This window comes from Pseudochaenichthys georgianus, chromosome 8 (genome assembly GCF_902827115.2).
Source record: "Pseudochaenichthys georgianus chromosome 8, fPseGeo1.2, whole genome shotgun sequence".
In the NCBI taxonomy this organism is placed as follows: Eukaryota; Metazoa; Chordata; class Actinopteri; order Perciformes; family Channichthyidae; genus Pseudochaenichthys; species Pseudochaenichthys georgianus.
Window position 1 is genome coordinate 25769553 of NC_047510.2, and position 25455 is coordinate 25795007.

At 41.6% G+C, this 25455-nt stretch overlaps 1 protein-coding gene and 1 long non-coding RNA gene across 3 annotated transcripts; one reads left to right on the plus strand and one right to left on the minus strand.

Moving 5' to 3' along the window:
• The first annotated feature begins 456 nt into the window (after positions 1–456).
• On the plus strand, positions 457–24339 carry LOC117451133 (deoxyhypusine synthase-like). 2 transcript variants are annotated; one of them, XR_011643635.1, is made up of 10 exons: positions 457–734; positions 8477–8673; positions 8824–8988; positions 15588–15709; positions 15834–15930; positions 16092–16178; positions 16284–16389; positions 16475–16578; positions 23413–23536; positions 24164–24339. XR_011643635.1 is itself a non-coding variant. In XM_034089259.2 (9 exons), the coding sequence occupies exons 1-9, from the start codon at positions 710–712 to the stop codon at positions 24227–24229; spliced, it is 969 nt and encodes a 322-aa protein (XP_033945150.2). In that variant the 5' UTR covers positions 457–709; the 3' UTR covers positions 24230–24339. The 2 variants fall into 2 exon arrangements, 1 of the variants encoding a protein (XP_033945150.2); XM_034089259.2 differs by lacking the exon at positions 23413–23536.
• Positions 20982–21953, minus strand: LOC139434337 (uncharacterized). The gene is made up of 3 exons (XR_011643693.1): positions 21816–21953; positions 21200–21260; positions 20982–21116 (listed from the first exon to the last, which is right to left on the minus strand). It is a non-coding gene; the product is annotated as an uncharacterized lncRNA (long non-coding RNA).
• Positions 24340–25455: the final 1116 nt, after the last annotated feature.

Genomic DNA, 25455 nt, shown 5'->3' on the forward strand with positions numbered 1-25455 from the left:
TTCTATTTGCCTCACTTTATGAGCATCACATTGCTTGTGCCTTGTACCGCAGAGTTTGCAACATCACAAATAAATGGGGCCAATCTTCAGTCAGATGTGAATGTGTAATCTAACATTTTCAGTAAGAATAATGGACGAAAGGAGTGCAAATACAAATACAATTTATTGAAATGTGAACCAAAAGTTAATCAAATGTTTTAAATAAAAAGCACATATGGACAGAAGGTGTAAACCTATTAAATGTTTAAGTAAACACATTTAGTCAAATAACGTGACAGACTAGGCCTGTGCAGTTGGTATCAGCTTTGCCCAGCATGCATGGGCTCCTCCATCAGGCCTGGTCTTCCTCGGTGAGGAAAGACCCTCAGTCCTCTCCACACCAACAGATTGGACGTCCATCACACAGAGGTTTCTCCCTGAAGTCTCTGCTGCTCTCTGGACACCATGCTGTCTCAATCCGTCCACACTCAATATGAGAGGGGGAAAATGAAAATAATAAATGCTTTAGACAATAAGAAACATAAAGTTGACTGTTGAGTTGCTCAGTTTTTTTAGATTGTCAATACTATTACTGTATAACTAATATATCAGGTTAAGAGGCACATTCAAATAAAGATTGGTCTTTAAATACATGTTGTCTTTTGAATTGTTTGTCTAAAGTCAAGGATCTAGAACTGGTACTTAGTTTGAATGATACAGTCTGGTTATTATGCTCTTTGGAGGAGGCCTCACAGGTAAGAGCACTAACTAGCTACCATCACATGTACCTTAGCTTGACTTAAATGTATTACACGTGTAGTTAAGTGATATCAAAATACAAATAACTAATGTCATGCAAACATATTAATATTTGCTTGATTCCAGTTTTGAATTTAGCACAATTGCATACAAACATTAAGGGTTTTAAGATTCTGAAGTATTATGCTAAAAACTCAATAACTTAGATTATTATTTATAGTTTTGCTGAATAGTTTCATGTCCGCTTACCTTAGAAACGTAAAATGCGACGGCAGTGTGCAGATGGGGAGCATGTTAGCTTAGCTTGGTAGCTTCAGCTAGCTCTGGAACTTCCAGCTCGGTGGCAGCAGGTCCCGCCTCGGCTCCGCCTCTTTGCCCTTATTTGGAGCAGGCTGGAACAGGCGGGAGTTGAACTCTGACGTCACTGTCGAGACGTTAGTGGCCAACTCCGCCTACTAAGGGCTTCTCAGCAACTCTGCTGAATCCTATGGGTGACGTCACGGACACTACGTCCATTTATATATACAGTCTATGGCAGGGATGGGCAAATGGCGGGCCGCATGCGGCCCCCACCTCCTCTTTTTGCGGCCCTCAGATTAATTTATAAACAACGTAATTAATAATAATTAATACTTGTAGTACTGATACCGTCCTAGTTACGTCGCGAGCTGCGTAGATGATTTCAAATACCGCGAAAAAATACCGGGGAAACCCTCACAAGAAACACCGGCTGTTGTTATGCCTGCTGTGACGTTAAGTTGCCTCTTGTAATTATGCCTTTACAAGCTTAAAAGTTGTTTTTATCATCTGAATTTGGCGAAAAACAAGTTTAATATTCTTAAAACCAAGACTTTGTTTATTTGAAATCAGATGAAAACAAACTGTCACGGACCCTGCCTTGTTATCTATGAATACTACGCTTTTCATTCATAATTTTAGTGGGAGGGAGGGGGAATGGCGCTGAGGAACAGCAGAGTGCGGGTTGACGGGTGTCTGTGTTGAAATTCCCCTTATTGTGGAATAAGGGGAATGCAGAGACTGGCTACAAGTGTTTTAGGTTCAAGTTAGACAACTAATGTCTGGGTTAGTGTTCATGACTTCATGTATGTCATCTAATGGTTGATCTCAATACACACACATTTTCCGTGCTTTCCAATAGTTTAAAATAGTTGTATTCCATTGTTTAATAACCTGTTCAATACAAACATGCCACTTGTAAAACTGAAATAACATTTCTGTGAACTGATATTTGTTTAGTGAGTTTATTAGAGGATGTTCCCATTTTTGGGGATGTTCCCTTTGATTGTAAAATGTCAATGAAGATGTCAGATTTTGTATATTTGTTAATAATTACATACAACACATGGAATTTGTGTGTGTTCCAAGTGAATCTGCGGCCCCCTGGTGGCCAGTACATCAATGATGTGGCCCCCACCACCATCAAAGTTGCCCATCCCTGGTCTATGGCATAGATAGACCTTTATATATACAGTCTATGGCATAGACCCATAGACTGTATATGAGATAGACCTCACAGCGGGCGGAACTTGTCATAAAGTCCGCGAAAATAAAGCCCGCCCATTTAGAGGGAAGATATGATTGGTCAAATTGTACTGTCATTTGACATTACTCTCTCGTTGAGTTGCTATAGCTGGCCCCCTGTGAATGTACAGAGGGACCAACAAGCTCTCCCGTCTTCACATAACTCGCAGAGAAGGCATTTAACCCTTCACATTCCAACAGAAACTGAACAGATTCGAAGGATTTATTTGGAAATATTATTTTAAATACAATTAAATCAAGTTATTTTGGTGAAACTAATGGGAAAAAAATATTTAAAAAAAAAGTTTTTTTAGTGTTTTCAAATATTATTATTTTTAATATCTTAGGCCTAGAGGGCCCTGACGGCTCGCCACTGAGCAGTGGCAACTATGCCACCATTTCAACTGACTTTTTCTCCGAAATACTGTCACATAATCCATATATTTCAGTGCTAGGTTCATGCTTAGCTAAGCTAACTATGAAACACTTTAACTGACAGGACTCAGGATCAACGGTGTACTGTAAGGTAGCTTCATGTCGAACAGTCAACATTTTCTTTCTTTGAAGTCACCAGGTAACGCTAAAAAACATTACATTTAGATTGTATGATAAAGTGTTTATTTAATATCTCTGGCTAGCTATAGCTACTTGCTAATGGTTTAGCTTACCCCCGCGATTCAAAGTAACGTCAACGTAGCTGTAATTTATGCTTTGCTTACATGTTCGCATAACTTGGAAGTTTACTGACATTTACATACCTTGTTTACCTGGCTCAAGTGGTGAATCTGGAGTTGTTGTGTGAGCCACCACATGAGAATTGTCGTATTTTGTAAGAAAATCTTTTCTTATGTCCATCTTTATAACTCTGAGTCCGACTGACAGTTTAAACATTGTCACAGGAAAGGTACCTGTCAGCCAATAAGACTATATTTTATTTCCATGCAACTCTCTGGTTGGTCTGGTGTCTTGCCTCTGTTGCATTCACTGAACACGGGAAATTACAATTCTGCCGTCCTCTCATGATGAGGTTCAGGTAAAGCAGGGGTGCCCAACCTTTTTTGAACCGAGAGCTACTTTTAAAGTTGCCAGTCTGCCGAGATCTACCAGTCCAAATAGAGAGGCGTAGCCATTACTGACAGCCTACTACCAGGTAAATACACACTTCTACTTGTATAAAACTGACCTTTGTACGATTAATACTTCATAAAATACTGCAGATCCTTTATCTTACCTCTTTCTAATCTACACACATACAAGTATTTAACTGAAGTTACACAACAGTGTTGTTGATACAGAGTTGGAGTTTATTCACAAGTCACATACTACAGTGGGTAATGTCTTCAAGAAACATTGAACAGTGCTGCCACATATGACACGGGGAAAAAAGAAAAGACTCTGAACCCTTTCTTTGCCTGTGAAGCTGACAATTGAGCGGCCCGACCAAGCAAGGAGGCAGAGGCAGAACGTCCAAATACAACCCGGTGTGGGCATTTATTAACTCATGAACACATGACACATAGCCTCAATCCTGCTGAACATATGCACACCGTCACCAACCACAGGGATCTCCCACACACTACCAGCATCAAAACAGACAGGGCAACAGAGACTAAATACACACACTAATCAGCAATTAGACACAGGTGGGGGGGGGAGGAGACAACACAGGGCACCAGGTGCACACAATCAACAGCCACAGACATGGGGAAAGGGAACACTTTTGACATAAAACCAGAAAACAGAGACAGACAAACTAAAACACATACACACACCTACATTTCGCCACCAACAAAGCTACACAATCCGTAACGGAGGCCGAGATCTATGGCCCCAGAGATCACCTCCGTTACATTTCCTTACCGCTCTCCCCGGAAGCACAGTGTCTTGAAAACCTTGGCTTCCCTGCAAGGTTTCTGCTTCCCCTTGTGCAGCATGGTTTCCTCAGGGGTGGGGCGTGAAGTCAGAAGGAAGCTTCCCTTTCTTCTTTTTGGCAATCCGATTCTTCCTCTCCAGCTGAGCGGGGTCCGCCCGGAACTGCTGCCGCTGCATCAGAGTGGCTATCTGCCCCTTCATGTTGATGAGCTCCCTCTGGCGCTCCTCCTTCTCCTCCGTGCTGCGATGCAGGTGACGCTGTAGGCTGCTGTTGACCTTCTCCAGCTTTCTAGCTGCCGCTCGCTCTAGCTTCGATTTTTCTTTCTCCTTTCTGGCCTTCTGGGCCGTGACCTCTGCCTGTCGCTGTCTCTGTCTCTCCAGCTCCTCCAGCAGCTGACGCTCCATGATGGGCTTCGCCTCCTCCACTAAGTGCATCTCCTCTGTCTGCTCTCGCATCAATTTCCGGTTCTCCGTCAGGATCTTTGATGCCCCAACAGCAGAGTTAGTGCCCGTCGAGCCTTTAGCCAATCGGCCGTCTTGCCTCCGGAGTCTCCGCTCCTCTTCCATCATGGATTCCCGCTCTTGTACCCATGCGAACTGCTGCTCACCGGCTACCTGAAGCTGCAGGAGTGACCATATCATCTCCCTCAGTTCCTCCATCACTCTCACCTCCTCACTTGGTCAATCCCACTTCTGACACCAATTGTGAAGCTGACAATTGAGCAAGCAAGGAGGCAGAACGTCCAAATACAACCCGGTGTGGGCATTTATTAACTCATGAACACATAACACACAGCCTCAATCCTGCTGAACATGCGCACACCGTCACCAACCACAGGGATCTCCCACACACTACCAGCATCAAAACAGACAGGGCAACAGGGACTAAATACACACACTAATCAGCAATTAGACATAGGTGGGGGGGAGGAGACAACACAGGGCACCAGGTGCACACAATCAACAGCCACAGACATGGGGAAAGGGAACACTTTTGATATAAAACCAGCAAACAGAGACAGACAAACTAAAACACATACAGATGCACACACTACCTACATTTCGCAACCAACAAAGCTACACAATCCGTAACGGAGGCCGAGATCTATGGCCCCAGAGATCACCTCCGTTACATTGCCATTATATAAAAATAGTGTTGCTACAAAAGCATAAATTAGGCCTACTAATAAGACAACTCAGATCTGAAGGTACACAGGAATCTGCTGCCAAAGTCCAATAAAAAAGACAAAATTAATAGAATCAAACCCTTTTTTTGTTGCATTTTAGTAGAGTATAAAAAGAAATGCCTTTAAAATAGGATGCCAGCAAGCAACACTAGTTTCTTAACCTGAATTGATGATAGACTATAATCAATTTAAGTTTGCATTCTTATACCATTTTGTACAATAATTATAATGAATAAGTTCAAACAAACTAAAACTTACAGCTGATTAATAACGGTATCCAACTTGAGTTTTTATTATATCAAAAACCTGTTGAAATGCTACTGTTATTTTTACTGTCCCCCAAAAGCGCGTCGGCAGCCTCCAGGAATGCTTCTTTCACAACTTCGCCGTCTTTGAAAGACTTCATGTGTTTCGCAAGAACGTGACTGACACGATAAGATGCTATGGTAGCAGCCTTGCTCTTGTTGTTGGGCCTGGTGAAAATGGACTGCTGTGCATTTAGCTGTCCTTTCTGGTCCCTCCCCTTTTGGGAGCGTAGGGCAGAATTAAGAGGGAATTCCGTCTCGTAGCGTTTGTGCACTGTTTTGAAATGCCGCTCCTAAATTACCCTTCTTCGATAAAGCCACGCTCGCATTGCAGATGAGACAGATGGACTTTGAATTGGAATAGATACAAAAATAATCATCCTCCCACTCGGAGTGAAAATTATATATTTTGGGCTTTTTTGCTTCTGCCATAATTGCGGTCTTGTGTGTGTGCGGACTATCACTCCTGTTGTTGACACGGACAACATCAGCGAAATAGTGCACTGCCGACCAGCCACGCCCCGACACATGGGCCAATCACAAAGCTTTGATGCGTTCAAGTGCATTATTCTGGCACAGGAAGATTATGTTATAGGACATTAACGATAAAACGGAATATTGTTGTTCTATTTTTGGACACATCTCGCGATCGACTGGGAATCTCGATCGCGATCGACTGGTTGGGCACCCCTGAGGTAAAGCATTCTATAAGAATAAAACACGGAGGACGGAGATCTCTTTTTGTCCCCCTCCTCTCCCCGCTGCAGCCCATCAGCTGATCTCAAAGCACGCTCCCCTCTCCTGCAGGGGGGCGTGGTCAGCTGCAGCTCACAGAATCAGCCCCCTGCAAAAACAGCGCTGGAAAGAGCATATAGAGCGAAATGAGGCATGGCTAACATGCAGGATCTGTTTGGTGTTTTTTAAATATATATATTTATATACTTTATATAGGTATGGCCCTACAACATATTGTTCAAATATAGCATGATAGGTCACCTTTAATGTATTATATTATTGAAGGAGAATTGTCCGGGGCTACAGAAATAACATTCGGGGCTTTGGTCCTGTTTAATAACGTTATTAAATGCAGTCATTTGGTCTTTAGCAACAGCTTGTGAGAGCAGTGTATTCATCTGTGTTCGTTTTAATGCTGCCAGTTTGTTGACGGCCTGTGTGTTGATGGGACTTCTCATGCTCCGTAAATGTTTCCCCTGCCTTTCGCCAGTTCTTAAATCCCCCTTTCAAAAAACTCCCATCCCTGATCTTGTCTGCACTGAAACAGAAGAAACACACCGCATTATCACTTTCTCTTATTATTTAGTGAAGCTTTGTATTAACTGCTTACACTAAAATGCTAACTCAAAAATAGTAACTCAAAATAAAACTTTTGTATTGGTTTGTTTAGTGAACTTTTTGGCGTTGCATTTACAACTCTCCGCCAACAGATGGGGGTGCTGCAGCCCCCTCAGCACCCCCCTTCCCGTGTCCCTGCTTGGTTACCTCAGCTTTGGTCTAACCTACTTGGTGATCTCATTATTTTAGGCCACTCAGTCTCAACCCTTAATACATGCAAACGGTTGATGTGGATCTGCATAAAATGCACAATTCAAGAGAACCACAACAACTTACCAAAGTTAACAAACCTGCATATGTTTGATCTTGAGGAAAATAGCTCTTTTACATTCAAGTTGTATAGATATTTACTAGGGCTGTCAAACGATTACAAATTTTAATCAGATTAATCACAGTTTAAAAATTAATTAATTAATCATGATTAATCACCATTGGAACTATGTCCAAAATATGCCATTTATTTATGTATATTGTTGTGGGAATGGAAAGATAAATGAAAGAAGGCGGATATATCCATTTAACATACAGTATCTATGTTTATTATAAAAAATGTCTGCATGTCAAAATGAAAGACAACCCACACACCTATCAATCATCAAACAGTAGGGTCTTAATTCATTACGTGTTGATTTCTATCAACGGGGGAGTACTTCAGGAAAGTCGACAGAGGGGGTGGGGAGGGGGGGCTAGTGGAGTACTTCGGGACCACAGAGTGTGAACGTTGTGATCAGCTGTTTTAGCGCAGTTCTCCAGTGTTGGGGGGAGTCTCCCTCCGCAGCCGGTTGGCGTAGTTTTGGCACAGTTCCGTTGTACAGACCGACGTTAACAGCAGCCCTGTCTGTGCACACGGAGACCGACTCTGTCGTCCGGTGATCGAACTGCCTTCTGGAAAAGCTTCACAAGTACGTCGGTACGCAAATGCGCTTTGTGACACAAGTGACGGTACGCATTTCAGATTACGCACATAACCTGCGTACCAGTTATGTGCACCCATGTACCAGAGCCATATTATTACTATTATATGGCTCTGCCCTGTACTACAGCGAAAGTATTCTCAGTCGGGACTTCCTGCAACAACACCACGCCGTTATCAAAGATGTTCTATTGAGAAGACGATCACTACGTGACAAAAGTTTTCAAAACCGTGGCTACTGAAATCAATCTTACTAACTGCTGTCTGTGCAATTTACTCCGCGCGAGTTGGCAGACTTTATTTTGCTTACTTTAACATCATTTTTCATGGTGGGGCTAAGCCATTTCTTGGTATGGGTGTAGACTACCCCAGCCATACCCTGGCGCTGCCACTGGTGGCATGTATGGGGCGGGCCATTCTGCACATGCGTTAAATGCGTTAAATATTTTAACGCAATTAATTCAAAATATTAATTACCGCCGTTAACGCGATAATTTTGACAGCACTAATATTTACACTTCCCACTTCCATAACTTATTTAGGAATGTTTGTTATTGTTCTTTCAGACAATATGGCACACCATGCCCACCCATTACCTGAAAATACCTATAGAGAAATGGAGCCAGTGCCAGAGGATACACCAAAGATCCAGGGCTACGACTTCAACCAGGGAGTGGACTACCGCGCACTGATGAAGTCCTACCTTACCACCGGTCTGCAGGCCACTAGGGTGGGCTTGGCTATCCAGGAGATCAACAAAATGGTGAGATGGTGGAACATAGAAAGAGATCTTTGATGAATACGCACGTACATTTCTTTGGTTTTGTTAGATTGTATTATTATCTTTTGATTATGCACAATTAACTGATGGCATGATGATCGTTTTAATCGGTCTAATTCCCTCCACATCTAGATCGAGAGGCGCCAGCAACCGATGAAGAGGATAAATGGATTTTCTGAGGAAGACCCATCCACTTGCCCCTGCCTTAACAGCTGCACCATCTTCTTCAGTTACACCTCAAACCTCATCAGCAGTGGAGTCAGGGAGAGTATCCGCTATCTCGCAGAACACAAAATGGTACAACTCTCCTAAAAAATAAGGCATTAGCAGGGTGCATTCACACCTAATAGTCCGCTCTCTGGTGCGCACCAGACGACAGTTTGTTACATTGTTTCATTTTTCAGAAGTTTCGGTTTGCCTTCACACGGGCAAAACTCAAACGGACTATAAACTTTAAACACAAGTCATGTGCACGGAAATGCTGTTTAACCATTGGTCAGACATTAAGGGGGTAAAAACAAATTTCTACCGGAGCCGTAGTATGGAGTCAGATTTGGGTCAATATTCTAGCACGTAAAACAAGCTACTCACGAGCGGAAAATGTGCTTTTACACGCGCATAAAATGACCCCCGCGAGCAGATAAAACCCCCGCGAGCGGCTATGCGCTCGCTCGCGAGACAGCCCTCTTGCTCCCTCGCGGGAGTGTCAGCCTCACTCGCTCACGGAGTCTGTCTACGCTCGCGTGTGAAAAGTTTCTGGCACTTTGGGGCGGAGCCACTGTACTTTGATTGACAGCTGCAAGGAAGGCCGGAGTTGCCAGGTTTGATAAATGCCTGAACTACCAAGAGCCGAGGAGTGAGAGCTGCAAGATCAGTTGGACGAGATTGAATGGTAAAGTTGTCCATAAAAAACTATTATATTCGTAAAGTGTACAGCTAATATATATATTAATTAATTTTATATAAAACAATATATTTTTGAGTGGGCTGTATCTGTCGAAAACTGCTACTATACTGTCTGCTGTATGCAGGGCTGGACTGGCCATCTGGCATACCGGGCATTTTCCGGGTGGGCCGACGTGCCTTTTGGGCCGAAACGTAATTTTTTTTTTTCTGAAGTCCCGGCCCATAAGACGGGTAGATTGGCCCTCTGTTTAAATGTTTTTAGCAATTGACACTGGGCCGGCCCAATCAAATCTTTAATCACCTCCCCCTTTGGGCCGCTCGGTGTGCATCATTAAATCACGCCCCCAGGAGGTGAGCTGGCCGTTGAAGCCAAACTGCCTTTTTTTTGGGGGAAAAAAAAGTTCGAGTTAGAAATGGCGAAGGCCAAGCGAAAAGGGGGAGCAGAAAAATTACGGGCAAGAAAAAATCAGGCCCTTCGTGCTGATGCTGCCGCTTGTGTCAAAATAGCCGACATGTTTAGTACAGGTGCAGGTCCATCTTCAGCACCCGTGGCCGATATTGGTGGTGAGGAAGATGATGAGAGGGAGAGAGATCAGCGCGAGTGGGGAGAGGGAGGAGAACTCGCGGTAAGCAGAAGCTAAGACAATTAGGAAAAGATTATTATTAAGGTTATGATACTCTGTAGTTCTGGAACCCATTAATATCCCTTTGATGAAGCACTAATAAGAGAAATATTATAAGAGAAACATTCGTTAGCCTACAAGCTAGTAAGCTGGCTTTTTTAGGTTTTCCCTGGCAAGTTAAAATATAGCTTAATGGGACTCTGATACGTTGTCTCATTGAAAGTTAAGCAACATTCATGAACAATTACCGTCAGCTGGCAGCTTGTTTTGTTTAGTGTATTTACTTATTTGGTTATAAGGGCAACAGTGGTCTTTTGGGACCTGAACAATTTTTTTTATAGTCAGCTTTTTGTGGTAGTTTTGATTGACAATATATAGAATGAATAATATAGAAATAGATAAAGAAAATTAGGCACACATGTAGTTTTGACCATTAACTGTGTGGTATTGTTATGTCAATGCCTATTTGTATGGACCTCTATCAGGGAATCCATTCATTCTGTATCATTGTGTTGAGCCAGGTAGCATCCCCTGATGAGAAGAGTGTCAGCTAGAGTGAGGAGATTAAAGAGCAGGAGGACATAGATTACTTTGCCCGCCCCGAGCCATCTATGTTACAGATGTTTTTAGAACAACAACATACCAGAACTTCAGTTGTGCAGAAGGTATTCACCTGTAAAGATGGCACCAGCAGAAAGTGGCGTCATATTGCAAGGGACGTCATTAGGGTTGGGTATCGTTTGAATTTCCACGATTCCGATTCCGATTCCGATTCTACTTTTCGATTCCGGTTCTTAACGGTTCTCGATTCCGATTCTTTGAGGGGCAGGGTAAAAAAATGATACATGCTTCTTCCACCAAAAAAATTACATTTATTTGAGAAACTTTTACACAGGTTAGTTTAAAGTAATATTCACATTAATCAGTCTGTTTATATTCACTGCTATGTAACTTTAACCTGAGAACCACTGAAGCTGCAACAGTCCAACTTTTAAAAACAGTTCTTGTTGAGAAAAACAAGCATATCTGCCTCTCAGGCATACCGGGAAGAAATGTTTGAACATTTTGAAGTAAAATGCTTCAATCTGGTGCACACGCAGAATTAGACTAGATCTAGGGGGTACAACTCTAAACACCCATATGAAAAAGATCAGTTTACATTTTAATAATTAAATAACAAATAGCCTACATGTAATGCATTTTATTTTTGTTGTTCATTCATATCTTATTTTACTATTTTATTTATGCATATCTTTTTATCTCTCCAGTTTAAAACGATATGTCTGGTTTACTGTCCTATAGTATACATTGGAATGATTTCAAACCTGTTTTATCCCAATAATTATAAAGGAGAGCCTTGGAAATATGTGTTTACATAAATTGTGATCAAAACGTTTGAGACCCACTGAGATAACTTAGACTAAAGTGAACTATCTAAACACTCAGAGTCCTTTACCTCACTGAGCTGTAGTTATCAGCCTCTCAGTCAGACTGGAGAGGACTCTCCCTCCACATCATTGAAGAAACATCTTCTTCTTCCGTAAGAGCAGCTAGCACCAGATGCTAATAACAACAGCGCCGGTTCCAGTGCACCCTCCCTTTCTCCCTCGCTCACGCGCACTTTGGCTGTGAGCTGCGGTTGCCAGATAAGCCAACATCCCCCATTTTCATCACTTGCAGCGCCCATCGTACAGGGCAAATGAAAAGTGTAACCGGGGTGAAAAGGGTGTTACATTTACTTAATTATGAATGTTGTTACATCAAGGTCGAAAATTAGGATGAGCCCCAACGGTCAAAACATTTATTTTTTCTCCCAGAGCTGTCAGCGCAGCGCCTCCACAGATCTGGCGCCCTAGGCGAACATTTATAATGCCAGTGCGACGGGCCGGCCCTGGTCTCAGGTTACACTGTAGGAAATGTAGATACAACGCTACATTTCCCGCCCCGCCGCAGTCATGCAGCAGGCTACGGAGAGCTGCGAGAAACAGTTCCTCAGGAATCGAAAAGCGGAACCGAAATTCACATTTCTAAATGATACCGTTGGAATCGAAATGTTGGAACCGGTTCTCGGTACCCAACCCTAGACGTCATATGTTGTTTTGTATGTCTGGCCTTTGGGAATCGGACTGACACAGGCACATTTATAACTGGAATGTCAGATTGAAGGCACGCACACCAGCATACAGAGGAGCACGAAAAGAGCATTACACATTCAACCTGTGCTGAAGCTTTTTTCTTACGGTGCTCTAAAGCAGACATCGAAAGCAGATTCTATCGCTCGAAGTGGAGTCGAAAGAGATGAGTTTTCAGTCTGGAAGATGTGTAGGCTTTCTGCTGTCCTGATTTCAATGGGGAGCTCATTCCACCATTTTGGAGACAGGATAGCAAACCCACGTGTTTTTGCTGATGGGAACTTGGGTTGGCCTACCTGCCTGTCAGCCTTCCATCTGTGCACAAACTTATCTCGTGCGCTCATCGGTCATGTTCGTGTGTGTTGGAGGAGGGGCTCTGTAAGGAAGTCTGAAGTTAGTGCATTATGGAATGTGGCTCATTAAAAAATAAGTACAGCTATTGTCTCCCTCTTGTATAACTGGTCGGCCCCACCTGCAGCAGGTACACCAGGGTTGACAACTCTTAATCTCACGATCTCACACTGCCCAAACTATTCTCACGGCCAAAACAAGATGAACCGGTGATCGTTTTTGGTTGGTTATTTACCATGTTGAGTTGACAGCTGCTCAAGCTGTTGATCCGCTCCCTCCCCGCCTCCACCACCATCAGACCCCCCTATTAGTGCTCGGTCACTGTTCGCTTTGTGAGAGGGTTTGAAGGTCTAATTTCTAATGATTGATAGTTACACATACTTGTGGTATGTATTAATTTAGTTTGCCCCTGGTACGTAAAAAGGATAATAATAATAATAATAATAGCGTTTTTTTAAATTATACTGAGTTATTCTTCTTGTCAGGAACCGCTACTATTCGTTTGTTTTATGGATTTGGGCTGGTCTGGGTCTAAATGCCAGGGCCGATTTGCTGTCCCAATCCAGCCCTGGCTGTATGCACCTCCCTTACGAAATGAACTATAAATGAACTAGTGTTACTATAGTATACTATAAGAGTTGTATAGTGTCCTATAGTAAGTTTGTAGTGTTCTGTAGTATTTTTCAGCAGCTATTGTATTACTATAGTTTTTTCTGTAGTGCCATTTTATTAGCTATAGTAGCCCTATAATATTTCAATATACTCTGTATCTAGATCTTTGTAGTATTCCTATATTATTTTAAATAGTATAATATATAGTGTTTCTGTAGTTGTTTTTTAAACACACTATAGAACACTCCTATAGTAATAGTATGATATTGTCATAATGAATGCATATTATTACTATAGTGTTTGGAAAAGTATTGCACTCCTAGAATTAATGTAATTTTTTTATATCAAATGAATTGATATATATATATTAGCTGTACACTTTACGAATGTAATAGTTTTTTATGGACAACTTTACCATTCAATCTCGTCCAACTGATCTTGCAGCTGTCACTCCTCGGCTCTTGGTAGTTCAGGCATTTATCAAACCTGGCAACTCCGGGGTTCCTGGCAGCTGTCAATCAAAGTCCAGTGGCTCCGCCCCAAAGTGCCAGAAACTTTTCACGCGCGCGTAGACAGACTCTGCGAGCGAGTGAGGCTGACACTCATTTTATGCGCGTGTAAAAGCACATTTTCTGCTCGTGAGTAGCTTGTTTTACGTGCTAGAATATTGACCCAAATCTGACTCCATACGTAGTACCCCTCACTGCAGTGCGCAGTACCTCAAGATGGGCGGGAGCTCAACATGGGCGGAGCCTCAACGCCCCTCCTTCTCAACCTTTGAGGCACGTGATGGGACGGCCCCTCCTTCTCAACCTTTGAGGCACGTGACGTCCCGACTCCCGTGTTGTGTACTTACCCAGTCTGTGGATAATCCCAGTGTGTTTAGTGTGCAACATCACATGTCATTTGATTTCACCTTCAATTCACGGTTTTCAAAACGTTAGCCACATGCTAATGCTAACCGGAAATGACGAATTTTCAGAATAAAAGTGTTAAATTAATAGTTAGTGTGAACTTCCGTTTTTTTCAGAATAAAACTGCTTTAAATTAAACCCTGTATTTAATTTAAATTACGTCATATCAACATTGATTTTAATTTCTTACAGTAGGAGATGTTTTGGGGTTTGGGAGGGAGGAAGGAAGATTAGGATTAGGTAAAAAGGTAGGGAGTGGTTAGGGTTAGGATGGGGGGAAGGGAAGGGTTAGATTGAAGGGAGGGAAGAGAACTGCTACCCGGGAAAGAGGATGCAACGCGTCATCTGTGAAGCTCGTCACGTGCCTCAAAGGTTGAGAAGGAGGGGCCGTCCCGTCACGTGCCTCAAAGGTTGAGAAGGAGGGGCGTTGAGCTCTCGCCCATCTTGAGCTCCCGCCCATCTTGAGGTACTGCGCACTGCAGTGAGGGGCTTCTCCCGGAGCCTCCGCCATGGAGCATTGGCACTTTCGGCAGGTTATTCTCATGCTGCTGTTAATCTGGAGATCAACAGACACTAGCGGCCCGCGTATATGATTATATAATCAGACAACGCCCGTTAAAAAACATTATAACATAATGAGAGACGTTCTGCAGTAAGGAGGGGCGTTTCACGGACGACACGTGTTCTTAATTTTATGTAGCTGACGGAGCATTTTTACTTTACACGACACTGTTCAACACTTCATTCTGCTTCACTCTTTATTTAACTAAACAACCGTGGATGTCTTAAAGACTCTTTCGCTAAAGATTTTTGAAGACATCCGCGTTCTTGTGACACGTAAATACTACGCTTCCTATGTTTTGGTGCGGACTGCGTTCACACCAGTAATGAACCGCTCCAGAGGTCGCAAGCAAGCGGTCCGAGACCACCTATTTTAGCGGACCAGAGTCCGGTTGTTTAGTTCACTTAAGAGGTCTCGGACTGCGTTCACACCGACCCAAATTAACCGCACCAAGCGGCTAAACGCATCAGGGTTCGATTCAACCGGACTATACAAGGCAGGTGTAGTTTTCTAAAATATTAAACTAAATTACATAGATTTTTTATTAAAACAGTACATGATTGATCCATCAGTTGAGAAAAAGATGAATAGATAATTAAAATAATAGTGCTAATCATTTGTATAAAGATCACAATTTCTCTCTGACTATTGTTAAATGTTAGATGCTATCTTGTCCATAAACTGCACTATTGAAACAACCTTACATATGAATCTGAGGAATATACAGTATAGTCTTGTCCTACAGTCCACTACAAATCATATCTGTTCTCTAATCAATATGTCTTTCTCTGTATAGGTGGATGTCTTAGTGACCACAGCTGGAGGTATAGAGGAGGATCTGATCAAGTGTTTGGGCCCGATGTACATAGGAGACTTCGATATGCCTGGCAAGCATCTTTACAAAATAGGACTGAACAGGTCAGAGAACATGTTGCATCATCAGAATTTGACACTTTGCAAATGGAAATACCACATTAAAAGTGAAATTAAATTAAAAGAGTTTTTTTTTTTTTAAATGTGCTGTGTTCCATTGTTGATACAGGACAGGAAACACACTGATGCCTGAAGAAAACTATGTGAAATTCGACAAATGGTTGATGCCCATTTTAGAGCAGATGCTGCTGGAGCAGAACACTCAGGTGTGTGGACTACTTTTCAAACTTTTTAAATGTTTCCAAACATTTAAAAAATGCTGCAAGTTTCGAAAATATATTTAAAAAAAGTCAAATAATATTATTTGTAAGAAGATTTTATTTCACCCTCTCATCAAGCGTACTTATTTTTAGTTAACTTCTTTCAGAGCGTTCGCTGGACTCCATCTAAGATGATCCATCGGCTTGGCAAGGAGATCAACAACCCTGAATCTGTTTACTACTGGGCCTACAAGGCGAGTCCTGCCGGTATACATTAGACTGGAAATGTGTGGACTTTTGGAAAAAACGAGGGATTTTCCTCTAAAATACACTAAACATTGATCTGCTGTCGATTTCAGAATAACATCCCGGTGTTCAGCCCTGCCTTGACGGACGGTGCCATCGGAGACGCGTTCTTCCTCTTCTCATTCAAAAAGCCCGGTTTGATACTGGACATAGCTGAGGGTAAAAATAATGGGAAACCTCATTGGTGCTTACCTTATTTGACTCTGTGTTTGTAGTTGGTCTTACTCAATGCATTTGATTCCAGATATTGCAAAGTTGAACCATCTTGCAGTGGCAGCGAACAGCACAGGGATACTCGCCCTGGGAGGGGGCGTGTCCAAACACCAAGTCTGCAATGCAAATGCATGGGTACGTTTTCTACGTTTTTGATTATGAGATTGCTTTGTTCTTATGTAAATACATATATCTTATCAAATATGGAAGAGAGGTTGCAAGTGACTAAAGCAGGGGTCTTGAACTAAAATTCAACGAAGTCCACTAAGAGAAAATGTCCCCATGCAAAGGTCCGGAACATAAAAATGTCTAAGTTGCATTATGAATTAGTGTGATATATATTGAAGTAGCCTGTAGCTTTATCAACGTCTGCATGTAATCAGCAACTGACTGTCAATCAAATAAAGAAAGTACAATTCATAAACAACAATATGTATCGTCAATTAACATTACTTAAATACTGTGGATATGTGTAATGTTCCTCTCGGGCTGCATTTACAAATAATATGTGCATCTTAAAAGTGCTTAATTTTAGATAAATCAAATAAAGTGTAGCAGCAGCTTGAGTTTCCCTTTTTCTTTGTTAACCGTTTCACATCATGACTTAACAGTTTCAGACGATTATAGAACAATATCAGTCTTTACACATCATAACAATTGAACAGTTTTAAAGTTTCTCTTTCTTTCCCTCTTATATTGCAGTCCCTCACTCACTTTTTTAAAATTCAGTGTGAGAATTGAGCTGGAGCTTATTGTCCTGCCAGGAGTTTGTAAATCTGGGCTGAAATGGTGTCAGGGCCATTCTCACACACACATGCAGGTGTTCATTGGTTACAGTGATGCAAACACAGGTATGGTGAAAAAAGAGAGAACTATTCGAAGCATAACAAAAACAGCGTAATATACCATCTGACAAAGGTCTGTGCTATAATGCTTCAATTAACTGGCTATTCTACTTGGATCAATAGGAGACAGAGATGTTAAATTAAAAATCAAGGGTTTTTATTATTATTTACAGCAGGGGTGGGGAACCTTTTTCCTTAACATTTTTACAACATCCTCCGAGGGTCGTACAAATGATTGAACTCAACCTCTGCTTAAAAAAACTAAAATCACAGCCCATTAATTTGGCCTTTCTTTCATTCTGTGCAAAGAAAAAGCAACCTCTTAATCCAGATATCTCACCATGACTCACGTATGCATGCATGTGCACGGTGTGGCATGACCACCAACACAGAAAGATATGTATTTAGTATCCTATCCATGTGAACATGATTTATGTGGGAGGGGGGACCTAACCTCCCCTAGGGGGGTCCGGGGGCATGCTCCCCCGGGAAGATTTTTTTTTTTTTTTTAAATATTGAAGTTAAATGCATCAATCTGGTGCAGTTTGAGAGCAACATTAAGAGATCTATGGATACATCTCTCAACACCCATATGAAACAGAACTGTAAGCAGATTTTTCTTTTTGGATATTTTACAAATCACTCCCCTTTTAAACTCTATTCTTGTTATTTTTAACAAATTTTTTGTTACTGTCATATAGTATTTCATACCTGTTTTTCATTTAGTCTCATTAATAACTATAATGATCATATCAAGGTGTGCCTTAACCTCACTGAGCTGAGGTTATTTGAGCCTCTCAAGAGAGAGCTCTCTTCCACCTGGTTGTAGAAAAGCTCTTTAAATTTGTTAGCATAGCTAGCTAACCAGATGCTAATAACAACAGATCGCCACTGTGCTTACAACTAAAGACACAGCCAGGCAAACGCTGCGGCATGTGTACGGCTCCTTAAGGGTTTTGCAATATGTTAAGGGCTGGAGCGGCGTTCCGGTGCTCTCTGTCAGCACTCCTTTCAGACGAGACATATACCACGTGAAGACACGTTACGCTCGTGTTGTGTTCAAGGAACCTGTCCTTGGCCAGGAAAAACAGGTACTAGCTTGTTTATTTATTTTTGCGGTCTAGATTTCTTCTTCTTTTTTTAAGTGAGAAGTTGTCCGTCAGTCGGACTGACGGACTCCCCCCACCCCAAAACGAAAACCCTTCGGTTCTCCACGAATTACACAAGTCACCCATATCAGCGTTAAAAAAGCGGGAGGCTTCGAAAAATCCCCTATTAATGTATTGATTATAGCTCCGGGTCCGTATAGGTCGGCGTCCGGATCCGGACTATAGGCCCTGGCTGCGGAACGCGGAATGGGGCGGGGTCGGATGTGGGCGGGGCTGGACGTCCGATGGGCGGGGTGTATGGATATCCTAATGACACAAACAGCATCATCTGCTGGACAACTACAATAAATACAAATACAAATCTGCACTGACTAAATATAATTAATCTGCACTCGACTAAATATAATTAATCTGCACTCGACTAAATATAATTAAAAAACTAAATATAAAAACTTCCTACTAATTAAATGCATGAATGTATTTAAATATGTGGTATAAAAAGTCATATATTCTATATTAGTGTATTTAAGTTCATTATTTAATATTTGTTTTAAATGATATATTAGTGTATTTAAAGGAATGGTATGCTCATGACACTCATTTTTAAATAATTATCATCCGATAAAACAGACCAGTCTCTGCCAGGCTTTTTTTTTTTTTTTTAATCCGATGACATTATCAGTGATTTTAAACTGATTATATACCGAAATAACATCAACACTGTGGGCGCCGCCATTTTCCGGACGTGACGTAAACCATGCGTTTGGTTTTCGAAGACACGTTGATCTCCATGTTATTTACTGTAGTTTCTCTCTTCAAATATGCCTCACTGTATCGCGAAATATTGCCACAATTCTGATAGGAACAATCCACGGAATGCTCGGTTCCATCTGTTGCCAAAAGGTAAGCGTAAGAAGTACATTCGGAGGCAGTGGCTAGCGAAATGTGGCCGGCCCGAACCGAAAGATTCACAGGCTCATGTATGCAGCGAACATTTCAAATTTCCGGACGACTACTCTGAGAGTATGATGAAACATAACATGGGATTTATGGAACAACCATTACTTAATGGAGATGCAGTACCATCGGTCTTTCTGGTGTCATCACCGACCAGGACACCAGTTCGGCCAGTTGAGAAATCGCCCTCTGCAAGTGTGAAGCGACGGAGGAGCAGAAGTAGTGCTCGGAGTAAGAATAAGGTATGTTATAGCGCATTTCCATTGCCGCGGGTAGCCCCGTTTTAACGTCCTTTAGCGTCCAGGCCAGGACAGTTTTTGGTGGCCTTTCCATATAGCGTAGTACCGGCTAGTGTGTATTTCCCCCCAGTTTTTCCGGCCCCATAAAATCGTGATACTATGGCCAGGGACAACGAAGCTGAGTATGCTAAACTAGAGAGGGAATCGCTAGCAAGGGTGGTACTACATGCATACATATAGTATCTTATATCATCTTCCCATTATACACACATGCATTTCCAAACATTTGGACTACCTATGTTGCAAATGTATTATCTTTTCAATTTACACACGGCATCTATTGCACGTCTGTCCGTCCTGGGAGAGGGATCCCTCCTCTGTTGCTCTCCCTGAGGTTTCTCCCATGTTCCCTTTAAACTGTGGGTTTTCTCCGGAAGTTTTTCCTTGTACGATGTGAGGGTCTAAGGACAGAGGGTGTCGTATTGTCATACTGATATGTATGGTTGAATTCCCCCATCCAATCTCTTCACATTGGTCAAAACTTCTTCCTCTGCTGACGAGTCCGAACTCAAATACTCCGCCATGTTTCCGTGTGTTGACAAAGTGAACGCATGGATGACGTCACGACCATCACGTGACTACTGAAAATGGCAAAAATGGCGGCGGCCAGGCGGAATATACAGGTGTTGATAAAAAAAGAGCTATAAAATCATTATTTACCAGGGAATATCGCAGATTTCTTCAGGGTATGATTTAAACATAATGTTTCACTAAATACTGAAGTTTGGAATAATTATCTAATGAGTGGACCATTCCTTTAAGTATATTATTTAATATTTGTTTTAATTGATTATTCATTTAGTCAGTTCTGTGCATACTCATATCTAGTCCATATATTTCAAATGATACATTGCACTGCATTTCATAGAATGATAGAAAAAGCATTTATTATTTACAACATTTATCATATAACAGAACAATCATTAAGATAACAGAACCGAAAAAGCAAATACAGTAAATATAAAAACCAAACCAAGTATACAAAAAAAAATCTATACAACAGTGAAAGGCTTTGCTGATGCAAACATTCAACCGCGCTCTTCAAAACAGGCATGAACCTTAAGGTTTTCTTTATCAATGCACTGCTCAAAAAACATTAAATAGTCCGACTCAAATTTGAACCTGAACATAAATGCTGTGCTGCCTGGGGATGCTTCAAGCGCTCAGAGAAAGGAGTATGAATGTAAGGTTTCCCCACTGACACAGAGAGGAGGAAAGAATGGCTGGCTCAAGTCAGCAGGAGCAATTTAACTATCACAAAAGACAACAACAGCAACAACATATGTGAGGTAATCATATTTTTCACAAAACGAAGACCACACCATTGGGAAGCTTAACGTCTGTTTAATAAAAATAAGGAACAGGGAGAGGCTTGCAAAGCTCTGGGAGTTGAGACTCAGGTGCAGGGTGAGGGTCTCATTGCAGGTCTTTAGGCTCCATTGAATCCCCCTGGGGTTCTTGTGCTGAAAGAGGGAGACAGGAGAAAGGGTTAGATACATCTAGCAACCTAGAGGATGGGAAATTGCCGACCTATTTTAAAACGTACCTTGTGTTTTCACTCTCACTTAAGTCCCTCTCCCTTTGCCATCAATCCAACATCAGCTGAGCTGCAACATAATACAGACAGGTAATAATCAACAGAATACATAATATGACTGCTAAAAACACTCACCCATAAATTACGTTTTTGTTTACTGTTTGGAAGTCTCAAATATCCACTCTAAATCCATATCGATAGCGATGTATCACAAAAATAGCTCTCTTCCTTATTATTGTGTAACGTTAACTATATTATACTAGCTTGAACTCCAAAATGGATATCCTCATTTCACCACCTCCACCCACTACAATCACACGCCCCAATGTTATATTTAACTAATATGTAACTCCCTCCACCCGGATAAAAGCACGTTAAGAAGCCCCTTTTCTCTAATTCCACAACGTTGGAGGAAATAACATTAAGAGAACGGATTAATAGGCTGTTCGTGGTTAACGTGTGTTGCTAACGTTATCCGGCATTCTAGCCTAATCTGTTATCTGTAAACGTCAAATATACTGATTGAAGGGATAATCCACTAACATCCTTTAATACACATGTGTAGTTAATTTGATTCAGATGTTCTGATAATATCCGCAATATAAATCTTTAAACGTCTTCTTACCTTTAAAAGTCCATCACGAACGGTCTATTATGCTACAACTCTACTGCACTGCTAGCCGCAGATCCTCTCAATAGTTTCCCGGAAGTGCTCCGCGATCCGCCATTGCTGTAAAAAACTGGTCCATTTGAGTGAACGGAGATGTCGGAACTCTTCTCTGGGCAGGGTTGGACATCCGACCCCGCCCCATTCCGCAGCGAGGACCTTCTCGATCCGGACCGCGGTCTATGGGCTCAGAACAGTCTCATAATACACACATGCACACAGAAGGATTCAAACTTGTATTTCCGGATCCATACTTGTGTTTTTCAATGCACACACAAATGTATTCCGTTTCATATACATGTAAATAAAATCCAAATACGGAAAATGTTTTACATATGTATTTTTGATCCTCACTTATTAGTTTCGCGTTTAAATCCCCTGAACCTGCAAACACAAACGGCTTTCTGTGCACGGATCGCTTTGCATTCGTGTGTGGGTTTTTTGAGACTCCCCTGACGGTCAGCCGATTCGTACCTGTAATTTTTTCTATCTATAGCCAATCAGATGTCTCCTTCATTCTAAGCCAATCACATGAGCGCGCCCCCACGATGGTAAAATTACTTCATATACGCATTTTGCGCAGTCCGGTCAACTCGCTAAACAGAGGGCGGAGCATCAGGTGATCATGCAGAGCAGCGTGTCTCCATCAGACTCAGCAGCTGATCTGATCTCTCTCTCGCGTCCGGTTACACTTCAGTCGCGTTTATGTCCATATCGATCAGATCCAGCTCTCCTGATCGGCCTTTATAGAGAGCACCGAACTATTAAGAGTGAATATCGGCCGATAATGACCGGCTAACCTGTAGCTGCTCCCTCCACACTCACAACAACTTCATACAGACATAAATAAAGCAGCTGTATTCGCCACACAGGAAACACATTTAAAACGATTTTGCCTGCCGTTTTTGTGTACACAAGCATTCATCAATGGTTTGGGAAGTGGCGCTGTACCTTAATAATATAAAGGCTTGTATTTGCGTGCATTTCCTGTTCGGAAAGTGGCGCTGTACTGAGAGTGAAGGGTCTCCTGAGATTAGCGCCTGCAGGCAGGCTCCATGGAGCTGTCAGCTCCGGACTGCGCAAAATGCGTACATGAAGCGCTAGGTCATGAACGCAAGAAATCTACCATCGTGGGGGCGCGCTCATGTGATTGGCTTAGAATTGAGGAGACATCTGATTGGCTATAGATAGAAATAATTACAAGTACGAATCGGCTGACCGTCAGGGGAGTCTCAAAAAACCCACACACGAATGCACAGCGATCCGTGCACAGAAAGCTGTTTGTGTTTGCAGGTTCAGGGGATTCAAACGGAAAACAAATATGTGAGGATCAAAAATACACATCTAAAACTTTTTTCTGTATTTGGATTTTATTTACATGTATATGAAACGGAATACATTTGTGTGTGCATTGAAAAACACAAGTGTGGATCTGGAAATACAAGTGTGAATCCTTCTGTGCGCATGTGTGTATTATGAGACTGTTCTGAGCCCATAGCGGTCCGCCTGTTGCCGATCCCTGGACTAAAGGATACATTGCTTTGTCTCCCTCCAGAGACGGAGCTGATTATGCGGTGTTTGTGAACACGGCTCAGGAGTTCGATGGCTGTGACTATGGAGCCAGACCTGATGAGGCCGTGTCCTGGGGCAAGATCAGCTTAGATGCCAAACCTGTGAAGGTATTTGATATCAAGTATTATATAATTGGTCCATTACACCTAGCCTGATTGGCTCAATGGGTCAAACCCTCTGATTGGCCCATGTAATCGAGTCATTTCATTGGTCAAATGGTTCAATCATTATGTGTGACTGGCAAAGCCACACACAGTATAGTATTTGACATACTTACCTTATCGTATTCTCCTTCTTCCGCCACAAATGTTGTCATGCTACTCGTCCGGCAGCGTTGACACAAAACACACACAAAAAAACATCAAAGTGCGGAATGACCGGGAACGGGGTGCTATGTCTTTTATAAGAGATTCGCCAAGCAGTTTTCATGCAAATCACAGAAAACTGCCATAATTTGCCTCATAGGAATGAATGGGAGAGCTGGATAAGACTTAGATTGGGTGACATCACCGCTAGAGGGGACAGGAGCTGTAAAAAAAAACGCTTTGATCTTTGAACACACCTGTCGGCCGTTAACTAAATCCAGTTTCAGTCACACAGCCAACATTTCTCTGAATTTTGTAGTTAATTTTAGAGATTGAGTAACTTATTCTTTCATCACAATAACAGGACTGAACAGGCCCTTGTTGGAAAATGTATCTGATGTTTTAACAGCTTCTCATTTCTCTCTTTAGGTGTTTGCAGATGCTTCCATTGTTTATTCCCTTACTGGTGGCAGAGACCTTTGCAGTTCATGCTAATAAGATGACAACTGGCAAAAACAAGTCAACAGATGTTTCCTAAATCTGTTAGAAACACTAAACATATTTCATTTTCTTATTCTTTCTGTAACATGAACTGTGAAAATAAATGATATATGCATTTAAAAACTGCTCTTCCAGTCTTGACTACTCAAAGTCAGCATTCACCCATTCATAAACATACAAGTTTCCACCTGCTCATCACTGTAGACTAACATTCACACACATTCACATTCTTTTTCACTACATTTATGTGTACTACTTTACATATTCAGACGATAAGATAATACAAAATACAAATAGGCCTACAGATTACCATCACTGAATATTAAGTATTATAATTCATTGCAGAGATCGGAACAACTCACAGGCTATGTCAACAAACTAATTTAAATGTCAACTTTTCTCACAAAACTCATCAAGGGTGTTTTTTAAGAGGTGATGCTCTTGAAAACTCGTGTCAAATAAAGTCACTTAAAATGTACTAATGTACTTACTAATTATTATTAATTTAATTATTAATTAATCATTAAGGCAAGGCAAGTTTATTTATATGGCACCTTTCAACACAAGGCAATTCAAAGTGATTTACAAAAATGAAAGACATTAAGAGCATCCAGTTTTTTTAAGTCAAACTCCTCACTCTCACACTTTTCTCTCTTGAATCTGAAATAATCACTGACGAAAAATTAAAAAGCAGCGGGTTGATGGAGAAACAGCTCCTGAGAAAATACTTTTTGTTATGCGTGGAACTGCCAAAAATGTTATAAGCCCTTGTAAACAGTGACACAATAAAGTATAGAACAGAATTAGACATTTCACATGGGCAATGATTCAGAGACAAATAAAGAAACTGTAGCTGCAACGATAAATACTTAATTTATAATTTGTTAACTAATAAATGAATCAACAACTATTTTGATGATTTGTTAGAGTTATTCTTTATGAACACTTCTCAGATTTCAGCTTTTTGGGGCTTTTATTTGAAACTACTTCCGAGAAATTAGACCGGAACCGGAAGCTGCGTTTGGGATGTTTTCGGCCAGGAGTTCGTCTTGGCAACATTTGATATTCCTGAATCATATTAGATGTTCACAAGTCTTTTTTTGCAAGTCCAAGTCAAGTCTCAAGTCTTTGGTCACGAGTCCAAGTCAAGTCTCAAGTCTCTAAAAAAATAAAAGTCTCATGTCTCTTCTGGTTGTAATAAGCCTAAGTAATTGTCTGCT